At 38.0% G+C, this 21790-nt stretch overlaps 1 protein-coding gene and 1 long non-coding RNA gene across 5 annotated transcripts in view; both read right to left on the reverse strand.

Annotated features, from left to right (window-relative positions):
* Window positions 1-3757: 3757 nt before the first annotated feature.
* Window positions 3758-9489, reverse strand: LOC129347376 (uncharacterized). Its single transcript, XR_008599453.1, has 3 exons — window positions 9095-9489; window positions 8222-8473; window positions 3758-6180 (listed from the first exon to the last, which is right to left on the reverse strand). It is a non-coding gene; the product is annotated as an uncharacterized LOC129347376 (long non-coding RNA).
* Window positions 9490-11706: 2217 nt separating this feature from the next.
* The window catches only part of LOC111562694 (inactive N-acetylated-alpha-linked acidic dipeptidase-like protein 2), a 520178-nt gene continuing 510094 nt past the window's right edge, over window positions 11707-21790 (reverse strand). For all 4 annotated transcript variants that reach the window (XM_055016278.1, XM_055016281.1, XM_055016283.1 and 1 more), the window contains one exon: window positions 11707-17933. In XM_055016278.1, coding sequence (XP_054872253.1) covers window positions 17696-17933 — 238 coding nt within the window. In that variant the 3' untranslated portion in view covers window positions 11707-17695. The remainder of the gene's footprint in view (window positions 17934-21790) is intronic.

Genomic DNA, 21790 nt, shown 5'->3' on the forward strand with positions numbered 1-21790 from the left:
CATATATAGAAAATATGTTTTTAGATCAAAAGATTTAATTGTAAAGGTAATGAAATAATAATTTATATTTATCTCACTCTCTCTCTCAGCAGCTATACACTGTTATATACACGGAGATAGAATAGAACAGAATAGAGTTTATTGCCATTTACAAGAAACAGGTACATTGAACTGAATCATTAAGCATGACAAAAATAATTTAAAATACTTAGACATATACACAATTGACATATAATGAGCATACAAATACTAATAGCATGAAAGCAGGGATACAAGCAGATATGTATTATTTATTTGTGTTGCTCCTCCGCGACCCTAGACAACCAGGTCGTAATGTTTTTTGAGCAACACACCATACTATGACGTTTTTACAATGATGGTTCTACTATGGAACCAGTTTGACATGTTCAGGTGTTCTTTGTGTGAAAACTCAGACATTTCAGGTATCAGAAGGTGGTTTTCAGCTTTCTTTGTTAACTTTCTGCTTCAACCATAAATTTCCTTCACTAAGCCAGCCCTCTGGACTTCCAGTAAGCTGTGTTCCTATTGGCTGTCCAGGTGGCTGCTTAGTGTTATCAGGAACACCTGAGCAGCTCAGTGTCTTCCTGCTTTATTGGGCTGCAAACATTTCCTCTGCTTCTCTTCACCACTGAAACGGGTTTGGTTCCATTGCTCTAGTTTGATCTTTAGGCGTTGGCTTGCAGCTTCCAGCAGTAAAATCGTCTTTAATGTGTTTCTTGGTGTGTTTTAGGGCTTTGTACTGGATAGTTGTCTTGGTAAATGTGGTTGTTTAGCCACAGTTAGCACATGGTGCTAATGTTTGCAGTGATTAGTGGATTTAGTGCAGCTGAGTTGTGTCTTTATCTTGGCTGTAGTGAGTCTTTAGAGGTTTTTGGTCAGACACATTCTGTATTCTTCTTTGTGAACCAACGTTGGTTGTCCACAAGGTAAGAGTTCCTGTCCTGATTCTCTGTTTAAAGAGGTTCTCTGGTAGGCTGCAGGAGACTTTAGTGTTTGTGTTGTGCTAGTTTGGTTTTTGTACAGTTTCATTTGGACGACTATCTTGAGGCCCCTCCATGTGGTTTAGTGAGGTTTTCTGCAAGTTCTACAAAGCAACCTGCAGCAGAAGAGACTTTAAGAGTTTTTAGGAAGTTCTGGAGACCAGACTTTAGAGCAGGAGAAACATTTATCAGCAGTTTGAGAAGGAGAAGGTGAGCTTCAGAGTAGAAATGAGACGGAAACCTTCTTGACCCGTGTGGTGAGGTCCTGTACCAAGAGTTTGAGCAGGTTGTGAAAAGTCTGTAGTTCTTTGGTCTGAAAGCACAAGAGTCGACTCAAGGAGAAAACAGGAGATATTGTTAGTTCTTCTGTCCCTCTGCAGTTTCCAGTTTCCTTAGGCTGAATATCAAGTTTATATTTTAAATGATTTTCCATGTGAGCCCAAGAAGACTTCAATAAACTCCCTCCATCCCCTGGACACAACATATTTTATGATGTTAAATCTTTTTATATATATATATATATATATGTATATGTATATGTATATATGTATATATATATATATATATATATGTATATGTATATATGTATGTATGTATGTATTTGAGTTTTAATCATAGTTTTAGCATAGTTTTTTCTCTTTGCTTGTTTAGTTTTGTCATGTGTGAAAGGTGCTAAACAAATAAAGTTGAATCGATAAACTGAATAATTGACTAACTCATAATTGTGACAACAGAAGTATTTTCATTGTGATTGAAGGGTTCGTTTCATTTTTAAGGTTGGGGTAAAAATCTTCATAGAAAAAGGAGATTAAAGAAATAAACTATGTTTAAAAAAGCAATTAAATCAAAGGAAAAAAGCATTTAATACAACAAAAGAAAATTAAACATTAAACACAATTATATTAAACAGACAAAATATTTAATTAGATAATTAAAAATGATACAAAACATGTAATTATGAAATTAAACAAATTTTTAAACAAATATTAAAGATGAAATATTTTACATAATTAAACATTTAAAAAATACAATTAAACAAGAAGAATATTAAACATTTTAGAAAATACAAAATATTTAATTAGATTATTAAACTTTTAAAAAGACAAAACATTTAATTAAAAATTAAATGTTTAATTACAAAATTAAATCTTAAAGACAATAAAACTTCAAACAGGAATTAAACAGAAAATGCAATGAAGCATTTAAAAAGAAAATTAAACATTAAAAGGTGGTAAAACATTTAAAAAGAAAAACCTTAAAGATTTAATCGAAAAATTAAACACTGGGAAAGAAAAGGAAATTTTTCAAAGAAGCCGATAAAACGTTTGAAACAATAACCATTAAACATTAAAATGACAAAATATTTAGAAATTAAATCAGACATTAGAAAAGAATAAAAGGTGAGAAAAGAGCAAAACTAAACATTTAAGAATCAAACTAAAGACAAAACATTTGAAAAGACACCAGTTAGACTTTAGAAGATCAAATTAAACAGAACAGACAATAAAAGGATGAAAAAGAGCCAAAACAGATAAAGGTCTTCAAGTGTTTTCTAGTCTGAAATCAAAACATCAAGTTGTTTCTTCAAACATTTCCTCTTTCTATGTTCTTGGTTTGATTGTGGACAGATTTACTAAGAACTCATTTCAGAAAACTGCTTTCCAGATAAAGTCTACTAGTAGTTGAAGGCATTTATCAAACTAATGTTACCGTCTGATCTCCACAAAGTTTACTGTTCAGTGAAGAGAATCAAAGTTTGTTCAGGATTTCTAAAAAACCCACAGGTGGAGGTCTGAGAAGAACTCAGATTGATGGTCTAAATGTGAAATCAAGACTCATGGTCACAAGTTTTAAGGCTTCTGTCAACCAGAAAGTTCAATCTAACACAGAAGTACTGAGAAACTTTTAAGATTTCAGTCCTCAGACTGTCTAAAGGTTCAAACTAACAGAGAAGTACTGAGAAACTTTTACGATTTCATTCCTCAGACTGTCTGAAGGTTCAAACTAACAGAGAAGTACTCAGGAACTTGGAAGATTTCAGTCCTTGGACTGTCTGAAAGTTAAATCTACCAGAGAACTACTGTGGGACTTAGAAAAGTTCAGTCCTCAGACTGTCTGAAGGTTCAAACTAACAGAGAACTACTGTGGGACTTAGAAAATTTCAGCCCTCAGACTGTGTGAAAGCTCAGGTCCTGAGGACTCGGGAGGTGTGGAGGCTTTGGAAAGTCTTGGAACTGAGGGTTCCACCCTCCAGCACAAAGGCTGAAGTCCAACCTCCTGAGAAAAACGGTCGACTCAAGACTCGAGTTAAAAAAAAAACTCGAAAATGACAAAAAATAGATGATAAATGCGCAAAAAAAAGAAAATTTAGTATCTGAGCGAGTAGCTCAGGGGGATAAGAGGAGAGACTACAGAGTGGAGGGTCGCAGGTTCAAGACCCACCACCGGCATCTTTCTTTGTTTGTCTTTGTCAGGATTTTGATAAAACTTAAGAAGGGTCTGGTCTTGAACCAGCGACCTGCAGCTCCACAGGCAAATCCTTAACTCACTGAGCTACAGATCAGATGAAAAGAAGTAATTTCGTCGTCCCTTTGGCATCGTAGTTCCTGAAGTGACCACGTGGGTGGAGCCAAGGCGGGGTCTGGGTGGAGTCAGGGCGGAGAGTAGGCGGGGAGGTGGGTGGCGGCCTCCCCCCTCTACTCCCCCACCTCCCCCCACCGCCCACCACACCTTCCCCCGCCCGACGAGTTCTTCGAGTCTCCACGAGTTCTTCGAGTCTCGACAGGTTTTCCCCAGTTTCTGGAGTTTCCACCAGGTCGGAGGCAGAACAACTTGTCATGACGAGATGTTGACGTCGGCTAGGATGGACTGACTTTTTACAGCGACTAGAAGGAAAACCACTAGAAGAGCAGGTCTTTAACCACCGTCCATAAAATCCATGGAGTTGCTCCAGAGAAATGAAGGAAGGTCAACTTTTATCAACCTTCATCCAGATGTTCAACTTCATATCTTTACTTGGAGATTTTTAGCACCACAAACCTTTAGTATCACACTTTATTATCCTTTATTAAGACTTTCATGGAATCCACCTGCAGATTTACTTTTTGTTGACAAACTTTATTCTTGTCATCATGGGACTGCAGTATTTAAAAGTCTTCCTTCTATTTGACCTCATGTTTATTAGTTTTAGTGGAGAAACTTATTTTAATTGTCGATTAATCTCTTAAAAACCAAGTAATAAATTGGATTAGTCAAGAGGTTTAAATTTCTTACTTTGTCATATTTTAAATATGACAAAAAATATAAAAATAAAGCATCTTGAGACAAATTGACCTGTAATTGGCGTTATATAAATAAAACTGAATTAAAATTGTATGTATCTTGTAATGTTGGAGTAATTCAGCCATATATGTTGGAAAACACATTTTCTTTGTCCATTAATCTGTTGATTGTTTTCTCCAGTAATTCATTTCTTGTTTTGGTTTATAAAATGCCAAACCCAAATATATTCAGTTTACTGTCATAAAAACCAGAACGATTTACATTCATGATGCAGGAATCAGGGAGTTTTTCACTTTTTATCTTAGTTTAGTCAGAAAGATAGTTGATAATGTGTGAATTGTTGCAGCTTGTGAGCCGTAGAAGGTTTTAATCTTTGGGGCAGAGTGTCAGAAAACATTTAGAAACCAACATCAACAAAACACTCAACAAAGATTTGAACATCATTTGCATGACAATGTCAAATTAAAGGACATTTATTTCCAACGTAAATGTGTGATATTCATCCTCTGGAGCTTTCTCTTCACATCGTCTTCCACCTGGACTGGTTTGGTTGGGAGCATGTGCAACAAACATTTGAAAAACTGCACTTTAACATCAATGAATGACACTGAAGTTTAATCTCTACATAAATGAGACTGAGTCTGGATGTGCTGCTCTGTCATTAACTCCTAAGTTTAGGGAAAGTTCAGACAAAAGAGGACAGTTCAGATAAGACTTGAGAATGAGCTAATTTTGAACAAACATCTCAGACTTTCTGAGCTTCAGCACCTCTAGCAAGGTATTTTAACAACAAGCAACTCAAGAGATCCAGAAGTTGGAGAGAGTTAGCTTTAGCTGAGCCAAAGAACGTGTGGGATGCTAACCTAGCAAACATTTCAGACTTTTCTGTGAATTCTGAGAAATAATTTACTATTTAATGACAGCTACACATCTTAACTCAGTCTCATTAAAACAGACTCTAATTCAGTGTCATCCATCCATATTAAAGTGCAGTTACCCAAAATGTTTGTTGCATGAGCTCCAACAAAACCTGTCCAGGTAGAAGGCCACTTTGACAAACAGGAAGCGGATGATTCCAAGCAGATTTATAGAAGGGGGAACCGGACTGTACTAAGTGTGTTCAAGTATAGCGGGGTGTTTTGTGGGTTTTTAAGGCTGATAATGATTATTATTGAGACATTTGGAGTAGATATTCATTTGCAGTAAATGAAAGTATTTAAAATCTTGGAGTTAAACTTTGAAGAACACAAACTCTAACAGAAAACTTTGTTGATACGTTTTTGTTTTGTTTACAGATGTTACATTAAAGGAGTTTTATTCGTGATGTATAACCAATCAAATCACTCCAGAAGACAGAGCGACCACAGGTAGATAAAGGTTCAGAGCCAAAGTAGCGCCATTTTTAAATTTATTTATTACCGTAAATCAGTAAAAAATAAAATGCTGATAATCAGTAAATCAGTCAGCCCAATTACTACAATTCTACAATGTATGTCTCTTTCCTTTGACTTGTTATTTGTACAATATACAATGTATATGATGGCGTTTTTTCATACCAAAGGCTATACTATGATGTTTTCTAAGAGACATACCATGCTATTCTGCTTGTTCTGGCCCTTGGCTGCTGCACTCCTCCTCTGTTGTTTTCTGGATTGTACTCAGCTGCATGCCTTCGTCCATCCGGCCTCCGTTGACTCGTCCCGCCTGCCGTCTCTGGAGCTGAAGCTGGATTGGAACAGACCAAAGTACAGTCCAATCACTATGCCAACTGCCTCTCAAAAGGCTCCTTCATCTGGCAGGTGGCGGCACTTCTTCTGAGGGGAAGCTGAGCTGGCCTGGCAGAACTTTGGAGATGTGTTCCAGTGGTTGGTGGATATGTGGGGAGATAGAGAGGGACCTTTGAATTGTTCAGAAAGGAAAACAGGAAACCCATTGGTAGTTTTAGTTTAGGGTGCTACTGTGGTGTGTTTTTGGGTTTTAAGAGGTGAACAGGACGAGTTTTTTTTTTCGTATTGATTACCTTTACTTTGTTCCTGGTTGGAATGCCCATCAATGTCAACGTGAAGTTCACTTTCAGTTCTGTTTATTTATTTTTATTTTACTAACACCCATTTGCTTTTCACCCCTTCACATGTTGTGTTGTTGTGAACTTACTCTTTCAAATAAATACTCGTCTAACCCTCTGGAAACCAGCGTTTGAACTGTTTTTGTGTTGCTCCTCACCTACTTCAGACAGCTGTGGACTAAAGGCTATACTCTGACGTTTTTAGAGCGACATGGTCTACTATGACGTTTTTTGGATGACATACTATACTATGTGGTTTGTTGGACCAAAGGCTATACTATGACGTTTTTAGAGCGACATAGTATACTATGACGTTTTTTGGACTAAAGGCTATTCTATGACGTTTTTTGAGTGACATGCTATTCTAGGGCTGGGCGATAAATCGATTTTATCGATTAATTCAACTTTGTACTTAATGTCGATTTGTTTTAATGAAAATTGATTTTCTCATCAACATCCGCCACCAACGCCTGCCTGCTGGGCTCCCCTAGTTCAGAGTGTGCGCCCCAGTATGATCCAGTATGATAAGAAAGGAGCCTGGTGGAAAGCTGTCACGGATGCAGTCACGATGTATATTGCAAGAGATATGGTGCCCATATACACTGTGGAAAAGCCGGGGTTTATTCAAATTGAAACTTGTTTTGAACAATTTCTTTGTCATCTGCAAATTGATTTTAGGTAGGGGGTAAAAAAAAAAATCGGATAAATCGTGAATCAGGATTTTTTGTGAAAAAAATCTGAGATTTTTTTTAGGCCACTTCGCCCAGCCCTATGCTATACTATGATGTTTTTTGAGCGACACACTATACTATGACGTTTTTTGGACCAAAGGCTATACGATGACGTTTTTAGAGCGACATGCTATACTATGATGTTTTTGGACGACATGTCATACTATGGACGTTTTCTGGACCAAAGGCCATACTATAACGTTTTTAGAGGGACATGCTATACTATGACGTTTGTTGGGCGACATGCTATACTATAGGCTTTTTTAATTGACATATTACTATGATTTTTTTTTTTTGTTGTTTCTTAGCAACATCCATCCATCCATTATCTATACACCGCTTAATCCTCACTAGGGTCGCGGGGGGGTGCTGGAGCCTATCCCAGCTGACTCGGGCGAAGGCAGGGGACACCCTAGACAGGTCGCCAGTCTGTCGCAGGGCTACATATATAGACAAACAATCACTCTCACATTCACACCTACGGGCAATTTAGAATAATCAATTAACCTCAGCATATTTTTGGACTGTGGGAGGAAGCCGGAGTACCCGGAGAGAACCCACGCATGCACAGGGAGAACATGCAAACTCCATGCAGAAAGATCCCGGGAAAGCCGGGACGCGAACCAGGGATCTTCTTGCTGCAAGGCGAAAGTGCTAACCACTACGCCACTGTGCAGCCCTCTTAGCAACATATTATCAGAATTTGAACAATTTAAAAAATTACTATACTTTTACTTGTGCAATGAAATATTATTCTATGGCATTTTTTTAGATGACATATTATACCCTGATGTTTTCTTGAATTACATAGTATTTTGAAAATATACTGCACTATGACATTTTTTGAAAGAAATACCATGCATGACAATTTTAGGCGACATCCTATCATTTTGCACTTTTTCAACCACATAATAATCTATGGGTTTTTTCTTGCCAACATGCTGTACTATGAACTACAGGCCATACTATGTTATTCTTGAGTAAAGCATACTATACTTTGACATTTTCTGAACTACATCCTATACTATGGCGTTACACACAGAGTGCTTTGGTTACATGTTGATTTATAATCTAGATTTTTTTCTGTTTTGTTTTTTGATGGGATTACCACAGACCTGACTGTGAACACCGTCGACACCCACCTCAGGGAGACGCTGCCTAAGATCTCAAGGCTGCTTGGTTGTAGTCTTTCTGGCACGTACTCTTCCAAGATGAGCCGGGAAGTTTAACACTGATGGAATGACACCAGGTCTAAGCCAACAAACCTGCCCAGCCCTGTCAAACTCATCAGGTTTAAAATGATCACTGCAGAGCACCCACTCATCATTTGCAGCAAACCCCTCTTTCCTCAGAGCAGCTTGAACTTCCTCCTCAGCCCATATTCTCTGGGAAACCTACATGGAGTAAGAAAAGTAGACAGAGAAGTAATTAAGTCTGTACACAACATAATTAAAAAGAAATCATGCTAATAAATTAAGTACAAAGAACTGAATTCACCAATATACTGGAGACCAGAGCTATTTAATTTGATAAGTATAACCTTGTTTAGTAACATTTCAATTATTTGAGAGCAGTCCTAAAGAATTGCCTGTAATCCCAATCATACAATCGGTTTGGAGGAAGAAAATAGATGGTAATCTGGATAGATATGAGTTAGGCTTTATAACTTCTATTGGTAGTATTGGTGGTAGTAATAGTAATGCGACTACTACTAGTAGTAGTAACTACTACTGCTGATACTGGCACTGCTACTACAACTTGTAATACTATTACAAATGCTGATACTACTTCTACGACTCTAACAGCTATTTATACTACTACTGCTGCTTGTACTTTTAGTATTACTACTACTGCTTGTACAACTATACTACAGCTACTATTAATCGTCTGGTATTTGGATGTCAAGCTGCTAGCTCGCGTTAGTGTTTTGCTAGTGGCTAACTAGTTAGCTCTCATAGAATGGAAGCTCTCAACAAGATATAATAATGAAAAAAAGAGCCAAAAACTATTCTTACCTATGAAAAGTCACTCCAAGTTTCCTTGTCTCAATCGTACGACGTAGTGTGCAATTGTATGCAGCACAGTGAGTGGTGTTCCAGTTTAACTGGTGATCAGGTTAACTGGCGATAGTTTCCGTCTCCAGATGTTTCGTCCGCAGATTCGTCACGGTCAGACCTGGATTTATGTGAAATAAAGATACCAGATAAAGAAGACCTCGCCGAAAAACGCCGGCATCACTACTTAATAAAGTCTATATCCATGTAAATATCATCTACAGATAGTAAAAAAAAAAATGTGCGTGCCGAAATAAAAAAACACGTATTTTCAAGTACGGTGAGAGGATTCGAACCCACGTAATCCAGCGATAAAATTACAAAACCACCGTTTTACTCATTGTGCTACCGATCAGCTCTGCAAGCATTCCGCTTCATCCATATAGATCACTGTCATTCTGTCAGGTGTTTAACACCTGGTGATTGTTCAGGAATCACGCCCATGTCAACTGGGGATAATCACATCTTAACACAGGCTGCCTGGTTAAGAACGGGTCAGAAAACTATTTATTGTCTCACCAAGAAAGCCCACAACATAGAAGCACGTCCACTGCTGTGTTGTGTTTTAGTTTGTGTGTTCAGTGGAACAGATCCAGAGCAGAACTTCAGCTTTAACTCGGGTTTGTTCTCAGAAACACTCAGACCCTCAGCAGCCTCCCATCAGAACAACACGCAGCAGAACATCAGCTGGATCTGATAAAATACATCAGAACATCAGCTGGATCTGATAAAGTACATCGGAAAAAACTGAGACCGCGTTGTCAAAACTAGTCACTCAGACAACAATAAAACACGTTCAGTCATCCACGTCCTAACCGTCATTTCAAAGCACGTTAACCGCTGACAATATTTTTTTTAAAAAAGGAAATAAAGGGATCCGACCTGGTCAAAACAAACAATATATTTGTGTGATTTGTGTCTTCCCAAACACCCTGGCTGGTTTAGAAATGGCAGAAGATACTTTTAAAGATGTCGCAGAGGAAGACTAGAGTGAATTGTGGTGTTTGACAGTATTTGATTTAATGACATGCTCCTAATCCACCTTTGAGTACATGTAGACTAAATATACAAATATGGCAGCACAATATCTTCAGTGTCCAACAGGAATATCTGTAGTTGTAATGTTCATATGTGACTGTAGTCTACTTCAATACCTCCAATAGGTGCTTATGGCTCACTGTGTAGAACGAATAAACCATTGTTTGTTTTGACAAGGTGGGATCCCTTCCTTTAAAAAAAAATATTGTCAGCGGTTAACGTGCTTTGATCTTTAATCTGATTTCACACATTCACCAGACACACGCACACACACTATATTTTTCACTGTATATAGCTTCCATGTATTGACTTAGTAGAATAGTTAATAAATGTAATTCATTTAAACCAATACACGGTCTCGTGCTTTTCTCTGTGTGGGAACTGCGGTCAATTTAATCAGAATTCTCGACTTTCAGATATCAGACTGGTCAATTTAATTTAAATTAAAGTCTCCTTGAAATTTTGTTTAATAGTTTCCTCGGATAAACTAAGGATGGTGCCCCTTTATTAACGAGTGCAAACTACTTTAGTAGTTCTTCTACACTAATTAAAAATGTACACATCTGCATAAAATTCCTAATGTCTATTTCCAACACTTTCTTTTTGCAAGTTTGAAAATGCATGAAAAGCGTTGTTTTTACCTAGTTTGTAATTGGGCAATACATAAAGATTTTGTACACACGACATGAGACATAATTATGTGAACTTTATTAGAAAATAAGTTTTAACAACAAACCTGGGTATGAAAAATCAACTAGAAATAATATACAATAAAGTGCATGTTCCCTAATTAATTTTGTGGAATGCAGTTCAAGTGCATGCTGTCAATAAGCCAAAGAAAGGCACATGAAATATCAGAAAATCCTGAAATTTATCTGTATTTTTCAGAGCTTCAGTGAATGCAAATAGACAGATCTTCATTAGTGTTCTAAAACTTTTTGATTTTTTTCAAAAAACTGCACATGTGCAGATAAAAAAAAGGAAATATAGTAAGAAGAGAAAAAAGAAAAGTATATCGTCAAATCAGCAGGTTAAAAGAACTTTTTAATAATATTTTTAAGTATCTCCTTTTTTAAGATTTTTATTTCCTCATTTATGTATTTTTTTTGTGTATTGCATTGCTGTCATCGTGACTAAAAACTCCAGTTTCTCATTAAACCAAGGGTTTCCAATTTTGTAAAGATATTTATCATGAAATTACATGCATATATATTTTTCATATTATTAGTCCACACAATACTATTCAACTTTAACATGCTATTAAAAAAAATAATCTTGTATTATAAATGCTCTGAAAAAGCAGGGTATCTCACACAAAAAAGAACTTTTCCTGTCACAATTTACCAAATTAACTCACACAAACTTTTTGGATACATAAGTTTGTCTCAGATGCAGGTTTTTAATGTTACTTTGCATTTGAAGTGACTGGTGTAATTTATCTACAGGATCTTCTCATGCTGAGTATTCTGCACCAAAAAACATGACGCCCTTTGTAGCCTCTCTCTTTGTATGTGACACTAGTAGGGAAAAAGACAGAAGCTTAAGACAATCTTTATTGCATTAAAAATTTCAACAAGACACGAACAGTAAAAAGGACAAAACCATGCCAGCAAAACTTCTGCAGAAGCTAGTTATCATGTTATAATGTCATGCATACAAACAACAGGCCATACCGAATCATCGAATGATTCAACTAACAACAGCATCCAGTTTGAGAGTAAGAGTCGGCTTGTTGAAAAGTTGCATTTTCATAGCTTTTCCAACGGTTTCGAACAAGATATGTTTTAAACTGTCTTTTCAAAGGGTATTTCAGAAAACCAATAATCGAGAACAGTGTGAGCATTCACTCATAAATGCAAAGGTTGGGAGAATTCAGTAACATCAAAGAGAACACTCACAATTTTGTGCAAATTCAACAACACAGCAGTTTCCAGTATCATCTAATTTTAATTGAAAAAAAATATCTAATCTTGCATATTAGGTCAACCTAACTGTACGGATTCTCTGATAAATACTATAAACAGCAGACAGCTCAGGGTCCAACCAAGTCAAGTTTTCCAACCTGTGAGTTGAGACCTCTGTAGAGGTAGGCTGAACCCTGGTAGTGCAATGATGCATTTTGTACTGCAGACAACCACGTTTATGTCACGCCATGCTTTACCTTTGTGCTTCTTACCCTCAGTATGCCTGTAACTTTTTTAAGCAACAATGTTTGAGGACCTCTTTAGGTCTTTTTGTACAACAGTGCAATGTAGAAACTGTCAAAACACAATAATCAATGTAATGATCACATTTTGCATGGCTCATGCGATTAAAAAAAACAAAACAGATGAAAATCCAAAACAGATGCAGAAGAGCCACGCTGTGAGGCAGACTGGTCGTACTGTAACACATCAAGGCAACTGGACTTAAAATCACTTCTCAATTTAAGCTGCAAAGGTTAATCAATTAATTGATCAGTTGTCAACTATGAAATTAACCACAAACTATTCTGGTAATAGAATAACTTTCTGAACCCTAAAATCTTCCAGCAGGTTTGAACGGCATGTCGTCTTCAAAAAGATTACCAAAATTACACCAGACACAGCAAAAACAGAAAGAATCATTGTATTGTTAATGTTTCGGTGCTTCTTAAACTAATCAGGTGTGCCGTCGTTCTGTCACAAAAGATACATCAATCTAAACTTAAAATTGGGATTTGTGTTGGGGTTAGTTGCAGCTCTCTTCTTGATAGTAGCACTATATCTGTGTCAGTGCTACATAGTTTGCGGGTAAGTCCTACGTGACTGAACTATGATTGTTAAAATACAGCACAGAGCCAACCTTTATAGTCAGTGTGTTTGCTACTTGAGGCTCTGCTTACTGCTTACAGTATGAAAAGTCTGTCACAGTGACGCCACCAATCTGTCTCACCATTAAATAAAACACAATTAGCAATACATTGAATTTACAAAGTGTACAAAGACCAACCAACCTACAATGCAACTTTTCTTCCAAATGGTGAAAGTATGAAGTATTGAAAATTTTATTTAATTGTTCATCAGAAGTGGTAACATGCTGACTGTAACTGTAGTCCTCTGACGCACCTGGTTTTGTTCTGAAACTCTTTTCTTAATGACAATAGGACACGGAATCACTTTGTCTTTGTTACCTTGTTAGGCAGGCTAGTTTAGCAAAGAATCTTGTTCAGACAACAGCCAGTTTTCAAAAGGTGCATTCAGTTTCAACATTAAACACATTTTTACATTGTGCTACTCATGCAGTTGATAAAGTTTGGGTACTTTTTTGCAGTCTGAGTTTATTTAATGCATAAACTACACCTGGTTTAGCCGCAGCAACAGATAGACTGGATGGTCTCTTTTATTTCTAACTGAAATGTTGACTTTATATGCAATTGCAGCAGCACTAAAACTTTCCTTGCATACAGTCTGAATGCAATGTAATGCTACCAGGAGAAATTACAGTGAAAACCATATATATCAACACAATGGTGGGTAACTGATCAGATTCCACCTGCTATCTATTCAATTTTTTTTGGTACATCACTTGTCATTATGCTAAATGAATTAAAGCATTTTTTAATTGCTAAAAGGCACATGATTTAAAGCATTTGATTTCTCATCCCTGAAAATTTTCTGTCCAAAATCAGTATTGCAAGTCTGTTTATTTACAAATCGGACAATTAGGTACAAATTACCAGCTTACCTTACAAAATTTTGTGTATCAAATCTTTGCTAAAAATTTAACTGCAATTAATTGAAAGAAAAAAAAAACAAGGCTAAAAATTATTTGAATGCGTCATTACAACTGTGGAAACACTACACACATACTACGTAATCACACCTCAGAATGTTTTAAAAGAGTGTCATTACTACAAATCTGTGATTGAATAAGAAATTACAAGCTGCGAAATCGGAGCCCATCCACTGCCCTCCCACCCTTCCATCATGTTAAAAAAGTCTATCACATTCAAACTATTACAAATAAGTTAAAGTAGGAAACTTTTTTTTTTTATCGTATAAATTGTGCTTTACTCATTGTTTTTTCTCACAAACGCTACTCTAGCAAACATCATGCCTAACTACAAAAGAAAAATTAATCTCATGGTTCTTTTATTTAGAATTGCTAGAGCTGCTGATCTTCAGTTTGCAGCTTTTAGGCCGAGCAATTTGGTTATAGCCTAAAAAAACCCACAAACCAACTATTGCCCTTCCTCACAATAATTGTGTTTTTTGTATACCATTTCATAATATTAATTAGCTATGAAACAGTAACAAAAAAGGCATTTATCGCTCGGGTGTCTACTGAAGCTTGTGCGGGGTGTTAAAGCCAGCAAATCAGCCTTCAACTCCAATATCTCTTTTCATGAGCAGAGCTAACTGCTGCACAATGAGAGAAATCGCTGGATGGAGACGTAATTAGGGAGAGAATGTGTGAAGAATAAAGAGGAGGCAGAGAGATAACGCTGACTGCTGCCACTTAAAACATTAAGAGTTTGCAGTGTATAGCACAGACACGGAGAAAATGGGAGAGAGTGACAAATGGAGATAGAAATTGTCAAACAAAGCATAATGGTTGTAAATGTATAATGCTTCCAGCTGGCATTGCTGTGTATGGGGAAGCTCATTCTGCTGTTAAACTTCACTTGTGTGCTCAAGCATTTGAGCTTTTAGTCTGCAGGATTGTTCTGAATGCTACACAGGAGTGAGTTTCTGAGTAACGGTATGGCTGTTTTTAAGCACTGGATGATTCTGACTGTTAAGAAGCTTCTTAAATGTGTATAAATTAGCTTTTTCAATGCCCTTCTTTGACTTTTCCATTCCCCCCTTGCCTCCCATGCCTAGTTGTTGATCTCTGTCACTGCCAGGTCCAGACCACCATCCCTCTTGCAAAGTCTCTGATAGACACTGACTGCTTCTTTTCACCTGACAATGAGGAGTTGTACCTGTTTTACCAGCAGGACAAATGAGTGTGAGCAACAAGAAGACTCTTCCCCACCAGCTTCCACACTTGCCAGTTACTCTGGGTGTTGTTTTAGGCTACAGGCCAAACCAGAGGCACCACTAACCCAACTACTGAACCAGGTTTTATGTCTGTGTTGCTGTGCTCATTAGAGTCATCTAGGTCTAAACACACAACTAGAACAGTTTCATTGTTATTGCTTCAAGTAGTTTCCTTGAATGTCCGTGCTCTGTTGTTTTTAATGCAGCTTATTGCTCTTTATCAAAAGTGATGAGCCACACAGTGAGATGCCATGGCTTACACTGATTTTAGTACAGCTCCTGTAAAGTCTGATGTTAGGTAGGCTGATACTAGAATGGCTTTTTGTTAAACAAGGCCCTTACGGTTAACTGGGTTTCAGAATATTACAGTTGGAAGGTGCTAATTACGTAATCATCCAAATAGAAATAAAAAAAAGTGTCCTTCCCATGATTTTGGCCATTCTCAACACTAACTTTGCACTCACCACCTAACGTCGAAACACAAACTTCGAAGATGTGAAAAGAGAGAGACTCGCTAATCAAAAGTCCAGTATGATGAAAATCCATTTTTATTCTGTGCTTGTATGCTTTAAAAACTTGGAGGTGTAAAATAAAAGCTGTGAGAAAACGGTGCATTACTGCCATTCATCTAACCCCCGTCAACTAGTTGACCTCTCAGTTTTACAAGTCGACAAGAATTTTATTCAGTTCTTCCAAAGAAACTGAGGAACCAATAGCCATTGAAGTAAATAATTGCATTTTCCTGCAAAGTACTGTGTCTTTATGTCACCTGTTGTGCTTCAGTGAAACGTGAACTCAGCTGGTGTTTACATCTGTTTACTTCACTCCTGCTCTCTATGCTCACATATACTGCATTTCAATAGAGCCAAAATTCCAATAAAGCTGTTCTCATTTACATTTACAGAACTAGTTCATGCCAGGGTCTGCTGCTGTCCCCGCCCCCTTCAGGAAGAAGACTGGCACTGCGTCTGCTTTTTTCAGTGACTGACAAAATAACACTAATAAAAAGAAATGAAAACAAAGCAAATCACTGGATCTTCAGTTCTTCAGATGCTAGGAATGCATGGAGACTCTTTAGTCTTGCGTCTGAGACCTTTACGAGTTAGCAGAAGCGGCACTGGCAAGTAAAACAAACTGCTGGTGACAAAACATATAAAAATGGATTTCCACCATATGGAGCCTTTAACCTTGGGACCTCGCCAACCAAGCCAGCCATGTGGTTAGACAGCTAGAAATCAGTACAACTGGACCAAATGGAAAATCTAATTTAGAACACCCCGGGGGTCAGGAGCCTATTCCAGCTGACAACGGGCAGGTCACAGGATTCACTCTGAAAGGATTACCTGTCCATCACAAGCCTAACACAACAGACATGCATGCTCACACTTACACCTGCAGTCAGTTTAGAATTGCCAATTAATCTTCTAGGCATGTCTTTGGACTGTGCCAGTAGCGGGAGCAGAGAAAATCCCGACAGGCACAGCAAGAACGTGCAAACTCCACATAGGAAGACCCCAGACAGCCAGCTGGTTCAAACCTAAAACCATTTTGTTGTGAGGTAACCACCACAACATCCTACACATAGTTGTGTTTCTCAAATTTCTGCAGTGCATGTGGCGCTAAGTTAGAATGAATAGCCACAATCATGGGAAGGACCAAGGCTGTAGAAAACCAAAATTTCTTTTGAGGGCACAAACAGCCACTGTCACAGTCACACTACCCAGAACCACCTCAAATGTCTTCAAGTCTGTGTAAACACATGGAAGCTCTTTCTCTACCATGGCTACACCTCCAGACAAAATTCAAATATTGTACATTTTCCTTACTATTACAAAACGAGATCTAATTTTTCTTCATCAGATAATAATTTCCTAAAGTGATGCTTTGTGTTTTTTTTTCCCCCAAACCTTCTGTGCTGAGATTTGCCCACGGAAGGATGGATAAAAGCTTTCCAGTCAACAGAGTAATTGTCTGGTGAAGGCAAATCTAATTAAATTATTAAAAATAATATAAAAATTACCATATGCTTTTATTACTTTTAGTGTTCATCAAAAGACAGTTTAGTGCAATTTAAATGACCCCACTGTGTCAATATTTTTTGCATATCTAAGAGCTATGTGCAACAACTTAGTTTCAGTACATTCATCAATCAAAAAACAGATTTTTTTCCCACAACTCTAGATATGAAAATCGTTCAAAAAAGTTTTTTCAGCTTTATATTTGGAGTGCATATTCAATATTAGTTATTGGGGAAATGGATAATGATCCACACATTATGAATTTTCCTAACAAATTACACTTTGGGAGTTCAAGTGCCTTTTCTGTTGAGCAGAAACACTCACTCAGTGAGTGGATTCCCTTAGAATTCTCAACTTTTCCAGGACTGTAATATCAAGATTGGATAAGGTCAATTGTGTTTTAATATCTCCAATGTATTAAACTTTATTAACCTGATCAGTGGCAGCTTTTGCTTTTGAGCGTACTGTATCCATGATCACTCGAGGTTGTCTGTCGGCCGAGATCATTTCCCGTAATTCTCAAACAAGTCCAGTCCGAAACACACCAGCCTCTCTGCTGACCGGATGGCCCTGAGGATGAGAGACAGTGACTGGTTCATGTTGCTGTGGCAAAGTACTTCTTTGTTTGCAGAGTTATACTTGACTGCTTTGCTGGTGACATTGCAATGTAGGACAGCTTCCTGTGAAAACTGGAGGATGGAAAACTGAGGAGTCTTTCCCGGAAGGTTGTACAACTGATTCCTATGGAAAGATACAGAGAAAAGAGATAGTGTCACTGAATGATTTTGGTTCCAACAGTTTGCTATGGTGTCACGTAGTTAAAATGCTTTCTATTTACAGTGCAGAGCGGCACAGGAGGAGTTTAGTGAGTGGAATAAGTCTTGCGTGTCTTTAAAAAAACAATTCTTGAAATGTTGTTTGCAGTGTACAATTGAAACTGCTGAATTATGTTTCGTGTAAATTAAATGCAGTTAAGGGACAACTTAGCACCCGGTTTAGTTTTAATCCAGCAACTCCCCCAACTCCTAATCTCTTTTTAAATGTTGGCAAATATATTTGTGATGTACATTTCATACACAAAGGCAATTCAGAGTGTTTTAAATAATGTCTGAAAAATGCTAAAAAAAAAAAAAAAAAAAGGAAAAAGCTGTTTCAAAACAATAAAATGCAAATTACAGGAGTGGAAACTTTTTAAAATGAAACTGAAAAGTGAAAAAGAGGAGGAGAAGATGAAGATGATGACAGTCAGAATGTCCAAGACTAAGGCCATGGTTCTGTGGCAGAAACCAGTGGATTGCTTCCTCTGGGTTGGGGGTGAGTTGCTGCCTCAAGCGACGGAGTTTAAGTGTCTTGAAATTGTGTTCATGAGTGACAATAAAATGGAGTGTGAGGTGGACGGATGGATTGGTGCAGCATCAGCAGTAATGCTGGTGTTGTAACAGACCAAAGTGGTGGAATAGAAGCTGAGCCGGAAAAGCTCTTGATTCGTCAGTCTGTCTTTTCTCCAGCCCTCACGTATGGTCATGAGCTCTGGTTAGTAACTGAAAGAATGAGATTGCTGATACAAACAGTTGAAATGGATTTCCTCTGTAGGGTCACTGGGCTAAGCTTTGAAGATGTCAGATGTCTGGAGGGAGCTCAGAGTAGAGTTGCTGCTCCTTGTCACCCGAAAGGAGCCAGCTGAGGTGGTTTATGCATCTGCTGAGAAAGCCTTCAAGGTATCTTTCTTTGGAAGTTTTCTGGGCATGGTCAGCTGAGAGGAGACCTAGGGGTAGACCAAGAACTCGCTGGAGGGATCACATATCTTATCTGGTCTGGGAAAGGATCATGAAATCTGACAGCTTGCCATCCAAATCTGCCTGTGGGTTTTGGGGTTCAGAGGGTTAAACTACATTTACTTGCCAAGCACCTCTGAACTGCTCTGATAATATGCTCAAGTACAGTAAATCACCACTTAAACAAGGACTTAAGAAAACTTCTAGTTCATGTTTTGATCTCTGCTTAATTTTCTGTGACAAACAAACCACAAACACGCTGTACCACATGAATTATTGTCCTTAAAATACCTTGCTATCTATGTCTCTTTGTCTTCCTGTCACATGTGTTGCACATACCAGCATGCACACGAGCAAAGCAAAGCAGAAAAACACAGAAAAGCCTTTGGGGGTAGCAGAGCAGTCATTTGTAGGTCAGAACGGCAGAGTCTGTACAGCGTTGCTCTCCGCGGGGCTGAAGTACATTGATTTCTCTTAAAGTGGCTGAACGGACCGTCTTAGAGAGTAAATGGAGTGATTCTTCATCTGTTAAGACACAGGTCATGAGCTGCAGGGTGTGAAGGAGCACTGGCCTTCAGCACACAGTTTAGATTCAAAGTCCGAGCACTGTAAGGATTCTGTATCTGCTCCACTATGTTAAACCAGAACATGACAGCATTGGAGGGCCTGTTGACAAAGGTGACAGTAGACTATTAATTACGTATAACAATACAAGACATATTCATCACAATAGCATGTCTGCTTGCTCTACGTCTGACGTTTGTCTTTACCACGACATACTGCAGGTGAAGCAAGACAATCTCGCAGTCTATCTCTTTGCTTAGAATTCTGACCAGTTCATGAACACATCAGTAACTTTGGGTCATAATGAGCTGCTTGCACAAGCAACTTATGGGTTTGTTTTCTAAGGGAGGCCAGATGAAGACTTTCAAATTAATCTGCTGTTTAAACAATAAGACAATACATTCATTCAGGAGCGGGGGGCCGCCATTCCTAAATCCTAGCCACCGCTCCTTCAAATTTCTTTCTTTTTTTTCCTGTTATTGTCACAAATACACCACCGCCACATGTCTCCACCTTCACAGCAGAGGGCTGTACCGTGTCGGATACTCACGAGTACTAAGGAAAGCTACAGATAATTATCTTGCTGAGTATCTACTCTTTGATATGTGGGATTCATATGACATTAATTACTTGCGAGAGTGTGGCCTTGAAAGTGACGTCACGTCAAGCACCCAGGCAACAGGTCAGAGAGTCAGAGGAGTGTCGTCTTGGAAAATATGGCAGCGACTTACCGGAAAAAAGTTACAAGCTTAAGATAACTCATAATAGATTTTACAAGTTAAACAGACATTCACAAAATATTGATGACCAGCTAAGGTTATGTAACATATTGGTAGCTTCAGTTAATTGGGCCCGGTCCCAACTCAGTGACACTAACGTGAGTAAATTAATTGATAGCATTAAGCTAATATCTACACTCAGTGTATGGATAACTGCTGACTGGATTTTCAAATAACCTTGTTCAAATATTTTTTTATTTTATTTTTTTTTTAACATTCAGCCTTTAAAAAGATTTTTTTCACCTGGCCATTCAATAAATAGTTTGTACAAGTAAAATCTGCAGTCATGTGTCAATTGTTTACGCTGCCACGGCTCCCGGAGAGCCTGCCGCCACTGCTGAAAAAAATCCTAGAGGAAACACTGAAGTCCATACAGGGTTTTTTGGACATTACAAGACACATTTCATGAATGATGAAATAAGGGTTCCATGTATTGGTTATTATCCCTCACATATAAATGAGAAACATAATAAAAGAGAACTGGAAACTGCAGTCAGAAAAACAGAACAACAACCAAACAAACAGGAACCACTCAAAACAAGAAACAGAAGAGGTCCAAGCCCAACAAGATCTTGTCTATTCATGTTCACTATTCAGGCTATTGGTGAATACCTAGTCACGAAAGAAGTCTTGATTGTTAAGATATCTGCTATCAACTGATCCATTCTTAATGGAGACTACCTGCTGCTCTGCAACACAATAAATTTAGTTTAAACTATGTGTACTGGTCTTAGGTGCTACTCAAAGAGGGGGAACTGCATCCAACAGTCCTTGCAGCTACATTTTGGTTCCAATCCAATCATTAAATTAGCCTTTCTTGGTTCCACTGCACCCAGTGTGTGGCTACAGAAGGGAGTAGTGATATCTTTCCACAAGAGGAATTCAATATCAGTGTGATTCATATTTTCCCTTATCACAGGTAATACCACGACTGCCTTCAGTATTCAAATATCACAGTAGTACCGTCAAAGTAAACATTAAAGCAAACATCAATCCGTTCCAATCCCACCTTGGTCTAATGTCTAGCAGCCAGTTTAATCAGCCAAGCAATGGGGGTTACTGCATGCATTGCCCTAGATAAAGTCTACTTGACTTGAACACCTGAATGAAAAGTGTGTATTTGACTGGAACTAAATCATGTTACACGACCATTACTGCTTGTGCAGTTGGAAGCAGTTGGATAAGTTGCCCTACACATAATTCACTGCCTTTCCCCGACTGCTAATACATCATGCAAAGGTTTTAACTGGACTGTAGCTTTGCCTTAAAAATTAATAGTATTTAAGATATTATCCCTCATGCCAAACAAGTGGATTTACAACATTTCAAGGGTGTTCCATTTGCTGAACAAACTGACAAGCAAAGAGATTAGTGGAGGGACCTTGGCAGATTAATCATGTCAAAAAAATTGCTGGGATTTAATTTCAATTTTTTTTATGAATGGGCGAGCCAGGTTTAGGCTGCCCAAAGAAACCTGGAA

The sequence above is a fragment of the Amphiprion ocellaris genome, chromosome 2 (assembly GCF_022539595.1).
Source record: "Amphiprion ocellaris isolate individual 3 ecotype Okinawa chromosome 2, ASM2253959v1, whole genome shotgun sequence".
NCBI classification, from domain to species: domain Eukaryota; kingdom Metazoa; phylum Chordata; class Actinopteri; family Pomacentridae; genus Amphiprion; species Amphiprion ocellaris.